This window comes from Triturus cristatus, chromosome 10 (assembly GCF_964204655.1).
Source record: "Triturus cristatus chromosome 10, aTriCri1.1, whole genome shotgun sequence".
Taxonomy (NCBI): Eukaryota; Metazoa; Chordata; class Amphibia; order Caudata; family Salamandridae; genus Triturus; species Triturus cristatus.
Genome location: NC_140593.1, coordinates 645,758,495 through 645,770,622, shown reverse-complemented (window position 1 = coordinate 645,770,622; position 12,128 = coordinate 645,758,495). Strand labels below are relative to the sequence as shown.

The 12,128-nt window shown below is 44.6% G+C and overlaps 1 protein-coding gene across 3 annotated transcripts in view; it reads left to right on the top strand.

The window, feature by feature from the left end:
* LOC146789843 (SEC14-like protein 5) overlaps positions 1-12,128 on the top strand; it is a 1,062,444-nt gene that overhangs the window by 748,250 nt on the left and 302,066 nt on the right. For all 3 annotated transcript variants that reach the window (XM_085632205.1, XM_085632206.1, XM_085632207.1), the window contains one exon: positions 6,784-6,854. In XM_085632205.1, the coding sequence (XP_085488331.1) occupies positions 6,784-6,854 (71 nt within the window). The remainder of the gene's footprint in view (positions 1-6,783; positions 6,855-12,128) is intronic.

Below are 12,128 nucleotides of genomic sequence, written 5' to 3'. Positions count from 1 at the left end.
GCCATAAGTTTGATTTCTAGGATGTCACTGAGTCATCTTTATGATCGGAATACTTTTGCCTATCTCAGGTGGAATGGTTGAGTCCACTTTATGTATGATGAATATCACTACCCTTACTGTTCAATAACCGTATGTAGTGTAAAGCTTAGCTGGTGGTGGGTCTCTCTTGGTTTTTTCTATACACTTCTTATCCATTGGGATTCGATCATGGTTATAATATGTATGTTTGCTAGCACAGTCACCTAATGTTCTTTAACTGTTTACTGTACTACGTCCTGCAGTTTCACGGTCCTCTATGTTTGTTAGTCACATATCTTTTATTCCTTTTGTACGAATTGACACTTTTGAATGTATGTATACCACCTCAACCATTTATGTTCTTATACTGTAAAGCGCTCTGATACCCTCGTGGGTCACGTTCGCGCTATGTAAAACTTTATAAATAAATAAACACTAGAAGACTCTCGTACCTCGAAATAAGTGTGACTACAGGATGGGGTTCCCACTCTGTCTCCGAGTTAGGATCATCATTGATGAAACTCAGGTACACACACGGTGTGTGTGTCTACCAAAAGGGCAAGTATAGCCAAGTTCAAGTGCCCTACTAAATAGTGACAAGACTAGGAGGGTACGTATCTTGAACCTTGTGGAGCTGTATCCTGATTAAGGCCTTCGACCCCTATGGGCAGCTAATGATGGCAGAAACATGTTGGTACGGCAGATAGGGTAATGGAATAATTAACCTTTCCATATACCATCAATTTCAATCCCCTTTTTAATCCTGCCAAGTGGGATCCATAATAAAGTTGGTATATACCTACTTAGACAGCCTTAAAACTTTCTCTGCATGAGGGATCCCTAGTCTATGATTTCTTTATTTTCTATAAATCCTTTTTTCTTTGCACTCTGTCCTTAGTGGTGTAACCATTATCATCCATCATGGTTTTAGAACAGCATGAACAGGGCAGAATCTGATGTTACAATTTCCTCCTCAACTAGAGGTACATAGGCTATTCTATTCCCAGTCCTTTTGGTTTCTGTAGGCAGGATCTACTCTCTGACCTATTAGCAAAGGAGTGCATTCCTGTAAAAAAACTGTGCATGAGTCTGTTGGTCTACACGATTTGGATTTAGCTCCTCATCTTTCTCCCTAGGGAAACAACATGGAATTCTACAACCAAGACTCCTAAATCATGACTTCATAGAACTACATCTAGCTTTCCACATGGACCAATGGCAAGACTCACCGCCATATTTGAAGCCACTGCAGTGGTGACTCAACATGCTACCCATCTTACTGTCCTTCTCTAAGAGTGGGTGGCACTTACCAGATAGGTCCATTTTGACTTCCAAAGTGATTGGGGACCAAGTCTCCCTAGGGGAACACTGTTCAGTAGCTGAAGAGGGACTTGCTACCAAGAGGAACCAGCTGCCTGGCTGTCCTACTTTTGGACAATGAAGTTGGTTGTGTTTCAATATCTGGGGTAGGATGCCCTCTCCTAGAAAGTTCCCTCTGGGGATGGGACCCCTGTAGGTGCTTAGCTTCATGCCTACTTAGAGGTTTCCTTACTGCTGGCACTCCAACACTTGACCCTCTTGGCCTAACAAAACATTTTGGTGCCGATTACGATCCGGCAAAAACCGGGTACGAACCGTCGGTCGGAGCGTTTTCTCCGTCCGACTCGTACCCGGTCGTAAAACTTCACAAACATGGAATTACGATTCGCACGGAAACACCATTTCCGTACGAATCGTAAAAAACACCGACCGACGAAAATATACATACGAATGTGCTCCGGGAATGCTGCGACGTGACGTCGGGACGCTGTCAGGCAGCGTTTCACGACCCAGGAACCACGATTCGAACCGACAGCAGTCCGGACGGCAATATTTTCACGGCAGAGTAGGTGGCCCGGTATGCGCCGTACCCCCCCAGCCCCCGTACGTACGCGCCGACCCCCCCCAGCCCCCGTACGTACGCGCCGACCCCCCCCCAGCCCCCGTACGTTCGAGTCGTACCCCCCCCGCCCCCGTACGTACGCGCCGACCCCCCCAGCCCCTGTACGTACGCGCCGACCCCCCCCAGCCCCCGTACGTTCGAGTCGTACCCCCCCAGCCCCCGTACGTACGCGCCGACCCCCCCAGCCCCCGTACGTACGCGCCGACCCCCCCAGCCCCCGTACGTTCGAGTCGTACCCCCCCAGCCCCCGTACGTTCGAGTCGTACCCCCCGTGTATGTACACCCGTGTATGTGTCAAACCCCCCCGTGTATGTACACCCTTGTGCGTGTCGAACCCCTCCGTGTATGTACACCCGTGTACGTGTCGAACCCCCCCGTGTATGTACACCCTTGTACGTGTCGAAGCCCCCGTGTATGTACACCCGTGTACGTGTCGAACCACCCCGTGTATGTACACCCGTGTACGTGTCGAACCCCCCGTGTATGTACACCCGTGTACGTTCGAGTCGTACCCCCACCCGTGTATGTATGGTGCGTACCCCCAGCGCTGGGGGTACGCACCGTACATACATGGGTGGGGGTACGACTCGAACGTACACGGGTGTACATACACGGGGGGTTCAACACGTACACGGGTGTACATACACGGGTGGGGGTACGACTCAAACGTACATGGGTGTACATACAAGGGGGTTCGACACGTACACGGGTGTACATACACGGGTGGGGGTACGACTCGAACGTACACGGGTGTACATACACGGGGGGTTCGACACGTACACGGGTGTACATACACGGGGGGGTACGACTCAAACGTACGGGGGCTGGGGGGGGCTACGACTTGAACGTACGGGGGCTGGGGGGGTCGGCGCGTACGTACGGGGGCTGGGGGGGGTCAGCACGTACGTACGGGGGCTGGGGGGGCGGCGCGTATGCGGGCACATGTCTCCATGGTTGCTATGGGAGTTCGGTGCGGACGGTGTTTTTTCCATACGGTTGTAACATCGGACGCATGGGATGGATTGTAATTCCTCGGTCGGACTTCACTTTTCACATTTGTACGGTAAATCGTCCGTGGACGTGTCGGACACATTTTCCGACCCGAGGACGTGTGGGGAATACTTCCCAATGCGATTCGTATGGACTTTTTACCATGCGAATCGTAATTGGCAGTTTGTACGGCACTTTTGCGATTTGTACGGTAAAAAGACCGGATACGAGTCGTACGGGGAATTTTTTTACCGGATCGTGATCGGCACCTTTGTCGGAGCCTATTTTAGGAGCATCAGTCTATTGAACTGTCACTTTTACTCCACAAACTCCAGCAGCTACGGTTCTTCACAACTTCCTGCAGTTTCTAGGGTTAACCAATAGTTGCCCCCCCAACTAAGCCCTGGGTTGCCATGCGACATAAGTGGTTCACCCAAGGTCACACTCACCCTACTAATAATGCCATTCAATCAAGAAACCTAGACCCAAACAGAACTCACTAGAAGATGTGCTCCTATGTATCCCTACATCCATAGCTTGCATTTACTGGGTTCACTGACAGAATATAGACCGTCAAAATATCAAGGTCAAAAACATAGAGACCAAAATATCGAGGTCAAAAATATTGTCATCCTATACTTATAATGGTAAGTACAAAAATATAGAAACAAATATTGATGTCATTAATATCATTTCGCCCGCACAGGTGGGGAATTAGTGCCGCGTGGGCGGAGCGGCCGCAGCATGACGGAACCACGCCGTCATGAGCACATGCCGCCCATGACTCATGACGGCGTGGTTCTGTCATGCGCGTGGAAGGAGTTAAATGTTGTTTTCAGAATATATATAAAATAAATATTATTATTAATTTGAAACAAATGAAATAGATGTAATATATTTTAACAAATAAACTTCATTTAAATAAGTTACACTCATATATTATAATTAATATAAATATTACATATATCTACTTAAATATTTATTAAATCACTAATTTTAGTTTATATTATAATTTAATTTTTTTCCAATAATATAAAAATATAACAAATATATATATATACATATATATGAGCCACACAACAACGACCTTGTTACCGGAGTTTTTGTCCCGTAGATAGGTGGTGCATCACGCCGGGCAGGCCTCCCGGAATTATTAATCCACACTTGATAATCCTCAAGGAAGACGCACTCTCAAAATGCAACCCAAATAGATTTATTCTGCAATTGTAAATTGCTGAATAAATCTATTTGGGTTGCATTTCGAGAGTGCATCTTCCTTGAGGATTATCAAGTGTGGATATATATATATATATATATATATATATATATATATATATATACACACTAACAACATAAAATCTTTGAAAAAACATTAAAATTAAATGAATAAAGTAAACAATTTACAATTTGAAAAATTTGGTAAAATTTATTTTACACATTAAAAACATTAATAATCAAAAATATTATAATTTCAAATAAACAAAAACATATTAATATAAGATATAACAATATAAATACATTATAACATATAAAATGTTATACATGTACTATTCCCACTACAATTTACAAAACTACGCAAACTAATATAGTACTTAATAAAACGTACTACTCCCAATTAATGCAATGCAAAAGTGATAGAAACTGGGTAAAATTTACAAATCTCCCTCGTCTAAATACAACAGTAGTGAAAGGGCTTGATTGCGGATAGGTAATATTTACTATAACCATTCCAGCCAGTACAACAGTAGGCAAACTGTTGGAGTGTGAAAGGGAAAAATTTACTATTCTCACTCCAATCAGTACAACAGTAGGAAAATTGTTGGATTGCAGAGAGGTATAATTTACTATTCCCACACCAGTTAGTACAACAGTAGGTAAAGTGTTGGATTGGGGAGAGGTAAAATGCACTACTCCTACACCAGTCAGGACAACAGTAGGGAAAGGGCTGGATTTCGGAGGGGTCAAATTTACTATTCACACTCCAGCAAGTACAACAATAAGGAAAGTGTTGGATAGCGGAGGGGTAACATTTACTATTCCTACTCCAATAAGTGCGACAGTAGTGAAAGTGTTGGATAGTGGAAGGGTAAAATTTACTATTCCCACTCCAATAAATGCACCAGTAGGGAAAATGCTGGATAGCAGAGGGGTAAAATTTACTATTGCCACTGCAGTCAATGCAACAGTAGGGAAATTGTTGGATAGCGGGGAGGTAATATTTACTACAACCATTCCAGCGAGTACAACAGTAGGGAAACTGTTGGAGTGTGGAGGGGTAAAATGTGCTATTCCCACTCCAATAACTGAAACAGTAGTGAAAGTGTTGGATAGAGGAGGGGTAACATTTTCTATTTCCATTCCAATAAATGCAACAGTAGTGAAAGTGTTGGATAGCGAAGGGGTCAAATTTACTTTGGGTAAAATTCACACAGTAGTACGTACAACAGTAGGAAAAGGTTAGGATAGAAGAGAGTTAATATTTACTATAACCATTCCTGCCAGTACAACAGTAGGAAAAGTGTTGGATTGTGGAGGGGTAAAATGTACTATTCCCTCTCGAGTCAGTGCAATGTTAAAAACAAACAAAATATCTTGAACAAAATAATCTCCAGCAAAACCCACAATCCACAACATAAAATCTAAAAACAAAAGTAAAATTGTACAAATAATAAAATTAATTAATTGACAATTAAACAAATATTATTTAATAAATATGAAATTTCAATAAAATATTAAACTTCCCACCCTTTAACCCTATAAAACCCGCAACGCACACCTAAAATTAAACTGTAAATAAATTAATTACACAATCAAAATAATGAATTGCCAATGAATTAATTATTAGTATTTAACAACAAATTATTAATAAATTAAAACTAATTTAATCCCCATCCTTTGCCCCTATAAACCCCACAACCCACACCTAAATACAATTTAATTAAACATAATTAATTATCAAATAATTAATTAATATTAATAAACAACTATTAAGTTCTTAAAAATAAATTACTTCACACCCTTTACCGCTATAACTCCACACGACTGGCCTAAAAAGAAATTACACAATAAACATAATTAATTATCAATTAAAATTAATTAACAACTAATTATTAATTAAATATAAATAAATTACTTCCCACCCGTCACCCCTATAAACCCCACAACCCACACACAAAGTTTTCATAAAAATATTAGCAGAATAAACATTATTAAATATCAATCAAATATTTATTATTAAATAAAAAATGATCATTCATTTATTATAATTAAATTACTCCCCAACCTATACCCCCTATAAATAGGCACCACAATGGGAACATCAAAGGAGGTTCCAGCACGGCATGGGCTGAAAAGTCCATGCTGTGCTGGAATGTCTGTGCACACAGGGGGGCACATGTTGTACCCCCCTGTGTGCATCCACAAGTTGTGAGGGCCCCTTTATTTCCTCAATGCCACTGCTTTCATGGAGGAAAGGCCTCCATTAAATCAGTGGCGGTGATGAATGTCGTAATATGTTTGGAGAGACCGCGACATCCCGCCAAGCATATTAATGCCTCTTGACCGACGTGCCACAACCAGGAAATGGCAGTTCCCTGGTGAAGTCAGCGGTCCCAGGACAGCATGACCACTAGGGCCGTTATGTGGTAGTCGCAAGACCTCCACCACCGCGCCACCTCAGACCGCCAAACTCGTAATGGGGTCCATAGTAGATTCTGTAAGAATGCAATCATACTGCTAAGGATATTGCACTGTTTTTTTCATGATCTCAGACAGTGAATGGTGATGAGTATTATTTTCACTTTTATTACTGAGGTTTTTGTTTCCATTTGTAGGTTCTCTCGCTTAATGAAGAGGGACAGAAAAGGTGTGAGGAAAGCACTCATCGATTTTTCCGTCCTATCTGGTGAGGAGAAAAGTGGTAAAATAGATAAGTCTTGCATTTGCAGTCTAGCACTGGTTATAGTAATCCTGCTTTCCATTTTAAGCTGACAAATCTTTCTATGCTATGTACTTACATGTTCAAGAGCTGGACTGTAATGTCTATTTCTGAGTATATCTGAGATTTTTCATTGCACTCTTAGATCAAGAGTCTTCCTCAGTCCGATCCAAAAGTCACGTCAATATGAGATTGGTCTAATTGGCCTATCTATACTGGTTACTCCTTAAGGCCAACTATTTGCTGCCTTCGCCCAAAACAAACTGACCCTCACGCATCTTTGTATAGTAGAAAGGCTACTTTATTTAGAACAGGTAAACTCTCAAATAACTCATTTATTTATTTCTCTTTACAATTTAGAGTACTGAGCCAAAACCATTTTTAAAATCACATTTCCCCATTTCACAACTTTAAACCAACCTTCCTACTTCTCTGTGTTACCTTTACCTTGTCATTCTTTTCTTCCCCTTTTTCCTACCCGTCTTCCTGGGATGCCGGGTAAGACCGCTCCTGCCTCACCCACCCCAAACCTTGCCACCCAGGAAAACCGAAGCGTTTTCCTGTCCCCACCAACCAATGCAGCCGTAACCTCCCTTCAGCGATCGTTGCTGTTGTACCACAGGTCAACGGCCAATTCCATTCACAAACAATCCCTGATTTCCAAAATGTAATATGACAGGCCCAATTCTGACAAATGAACCCCATCTGCTCTAAATAACTGTCCCTCTTTACTGGTGATGTTTCCGTGTGACAGATACCTTATGCCCATTCCCGCACAATAATTTTTCATTTCTTTATTCAGCTTTTTGTGTGCTCTGTCCATTGCCACTTGGTCTCTCGCTTGCCTCCAATGTTGCGATAAACAAATTCAGTCCATACAACTGTCGTTCCCAACCAGTTGTCCTTGATCACCGCTAGATCTAATTTCATGTTTTTTAATAGCGTAAGACCTGAAAGCGATACGAGATAATTCTCTCCTAAATGTATTAACAGCAAGTTTGGCGGCCGTCTATCATACCTCAATCTTCTGAGAGTTGGGAACAGGTCCTCCCATTTCATGCCGCCTTTCCCATGCCAAAGCAACTCATGTCCTGCACTTGGGAGGCCGAGGCTGTAACCATAAATCTGTCTTTCAGCGAAGAGGCCTGCCCATTTGACAAATGAATGTCCGATGATCCATACGTGGCATTTCCCAGACAAAGTGCGGATATCACCTAATATAAAATAAAAAGAAATTAGCATGCCTTTCCAACATTTACTAAATCTACTTGCGTACATACCGTGTACAACACCTGGATTTCCACCTGCCTATTCTCTGAATGGCATCCCACCCTAACCCCAACTTCGCAGCGTCCGTCGCTGCTCCTATTCTGAATGAATGAGTCGCATACTCTGAAGGTGATTCTCCCACTAACAACAAAACCTTCCTCAGCACCCCCAACAGCTGTGTACTAGTAACATGGTGGCCTGACTTATGCACGAAAATATAAGCTGCTGTGGTGGTAGTGGATTTGTCCTGAAACCCCTCCCACTCTAAAACTGGGCAGCACTCCCCCAGGCCACTTTTATTCAGAAAAACCCAAACACCCCTCCCCAATTGGTCAGTTTTTGAAATTCGTAACCAAATCCGAAGCCTCTGCTGTTCGCAAATCACTTCGTCATAACGTATGCCTCCTTTCCCTCTGCTCCCCAATATCTCTGACACTCGAAACGCTCTGAAAAAGAGCCAAATCATTGCCAGCCTGAACAATGCTGTCTCATGAGCGCTATAACAACAATGTGGTAACTGTTGCACCAGTCTCTGCAGCAGTTGAAAAGAAATGGGGGCTCTAGGCAGCCGCCTTGTTACCCTCCTTTTGCTCAAACCTTTCAACATTCTTCGCACCAGAATGCCGTCAACAGGGTCAAAGCCCCAGTGTAACTGCCCTTAAAAGGATACCCCAGCCAGTTTATCCGCAATGGTATTAGATGACAATCCTTGTTTCGCCAGCCATAGAACAAAGTGTAAGATAATGTAAGTAAACTGTTGCTTCTTCCACCCCTTGCTGTTACATTGTACATAACTCATAAATCGTAACCACGCTTGTCTGTAAGATTTCCTTGTGGAGTCCGCTACTGAGTTTTCCACGAGCCTTTCAATTGTCAATTCCCCAACGCCCAGATGCTGTCTGACAGAAGGGTTTTGCTGTCGTCCGCCCCTGGCGCCAGTTCGCCAAAAAGCTGCCAATTAAAACGGGAAAGGGCGTCAGCAATGCAGTTATTTACCCCTGGTATGTGTTTGGCTCTGAACATAATATTCCATTGTAAACTCACCAACATAAACTCCCGTAACAAGCGTAACACTCTCACATCTTTGGCTTTTTGGTGATTGAGTAGATTCACCACAGACATATTATCAATATTAAACAACACAGATCTATTTTGAAGCTCTTTGCCCCATGTGACCAGCGCTACCAAAACCGGAAAAAGTTCTAGAAAGGCGATGCTGCGCCCTTGTGTCATCCAGTGCGCTGGCCACTGCTCCGAACACCACCGACCATCCCAAAAGATACCAAAACCTTTGGAACCAGCCGCGTCCGAATATATCTGTACTTGCCAGATGAAACGGTCTTCAATTAATTGTAACAGCACTCCATGGAAATCCTCCAAGAAAACCAACCATATTCTCAAATCTTCCTTCACCATTTTGGGTATGCGGACTCTATGATGTGGCCGCCAGGCTCCCGACAGCGCCATGCCTAAGGCCCGACAAAACGTCCTACCTGCCCTTACTACTCTGCAAGCGAACGTCAAATAGCCCAGTAGGCGCTGTACCTGCCTAAGCTCCAATTTAGTTTTTTCCAATGTTTCCTTCACACAGTCTCGAATTTCATGTACTTTTTCTGCTGGCAGCCTGGCTATTTGTGCTACTGTGTCATTTCAATGCCAAGAAATGTTAAACAGGTCTGTGGCCCTACTGTTTTGTCCGGCGCCAATGGCACTCCCAGCTCCTTCATCAATTTACAAAAAACATCCAAAGCCGCCTGGCACTGCCTAGTACCTGCCCGACCCATGAAAAGGAAATCATCCAAATAATGACAGGAAGCTCCTTGCTGGTAACTCTGCGAAAAAACCCAGTGCAGGAAGGTGCTAAATCGCTCAAAGAGGGCGCAAGACACCGCACACCCCATAGGTAACACTTTGCCAACATAATAGTGCCCCTCAAAATACATTCCCAACAATTCAAAGTCGGTTGGATGAATCGGGAGGAGCCTAAACGCCTTAGCGAGCTGCGCACCTTCACCTACAAAATTCACCTGCTTCAGGGCCTCGTCAACTGACGTGTAAGACACAGCCGTGTCTGCTGGGGCGATAAAATCATTAATAGAATAGCCTTCTGGCCAAGACAGGTGCTGGATCATTCGAAATTCTCCAGCTGCCTTTTTAGGGATGACCCCAATAGGCGAAATGATCAAATTTGGCAAGGGACACATCTCGAACGGGCCGGCTACTCTGCCCAATGACACTTCTTCAGACAGCTTAGCTCGGACTATGTGAGGGAAAGCCGTTGCGGATTTCAAATTATCTGCCCACCGACCTTCTCTGGGCCCTTGATAACTAATCTTGAAACCCTCCAAAAAACCTCAAAACAATGTGCTAGCCGCTGTCTTATCATGATATGCTTCTAACCATGCTATCATCGCCTCCAAATTAATTGGCGTAGCCGCCTTTTGGCATAAATTGTAATGGTGCCCCTCTACCCCTGGCCCCCCATCCCTGCTCGGGCCCTCTCTGCCCACCAGCTGCGTTAAACGTGGTGAAGCACTGAGTAATTGCATGGCGCCCCCCACACTGTGAACATTCGTGTCGAAAGCGACACGCCTGCCTTGTGCATAATCCTCTATTAAAATTCCAGCAGGCTCCAATCCCAGCCGCCTGTCCCCGCCCCGTGACACCCGCCCCTGATAGAGCGGGACGTGGTAGAAAGGGCTTATATGTAACCGGCAGGCCACTGGCAGTATGAGTGGTCGCCACAGGATGAGCTGAAGCCATCCATTGGAGCCACAATTCTGCGTCTACCTCACCCCATGGTTTATTTGCTGCCATGCTCATCCTGGCCCTAAATTCCTCATCTTAATTGAGCCAGCAATAACCCCCAAACTGCAGCTGAGCTTTTCGTACAACATCCATATATTTAAAAATAGACACTGCTCTCTCAGGGTAGTTCTCCGTATATATGCTGGCAAAAATGAGAAACGCAGACGTCCAGTTTTCTACATTACGCGGAACCCTTGGCCGCCTCGCCAGCTCCCACTCTTCTTCTTTGGAACCTTCTTTTGCCTGGACCTCCCTATGTAGTAATTTAAAGATGTCGACAAACTCATGTTCCCAAATTTTCTGTTTCGTCTTTAAAGATAAATGTGTACCCAGGGGCATCGCTAAACCCATGTAAGGTAAACGATTAGCTACCTTACCCACTGCCTGCGTCGTGTCCCCCTCTGTCATCTGCACCGTCGTACTCCCTACTTTGTCCTTGCTTTGCGCAACAACTGAAGCCTCTACCCCCCAACCTTACTCGACATTATCTTTGGCTGACTCGAGCCGCTGTGTATATCCCTCACCTGTGGTAAGTCTAAATGTGTAACCAAAGGGGCCCACACCTCCCACCATGGTGTCGTACCTCTAGGAAGATGTTCTGCTCTGTCCCTCATGCCCACTGGCACACTCGCTCAACGTCTTTTCTTTTGAGACTCTTCAACTGACAGGTCCGCATGTGACTTCTGTAAGGTAGAAACATAGGCAGTTGACCCCTTCTCTCCCTCCCCTACCCCTTTTCCCGTTCTGATTTGCTGCAGGACTGTACTATTTTCATCTCTACCTTCATCCCAAATCGTCTCTTCATCCCCACTCTCTTCTCCATACCCCACATTTTGTCTACTACTGCTAGGCAGGGCTCCATCTCCTATCCCGCCATCAAAAAGCACCAATCTTGAACACAAATCTGCGCTTGAGCTCTGCGTCTTTGTGAAAAATCCGCACTGAACTTTTCTTGCTGAGGTGCTAAATCGCTAGCCACCGCTACCTGTGGCACTTGTCGAGACCGCTGCTCGCCTCAAGCTACAGTCCGCCCAGAAGCAGCTTTTGCCCTCCGGGTGCTCTTCCCGCTGGTAGGCTGCTCCACAACTGGTACTCTCGCAAATGGTGATTTTCTAGCAGCCTCCCTCTCCTGCGCCTCGCCTCTTTGCCCTGAGTGTGGCACCC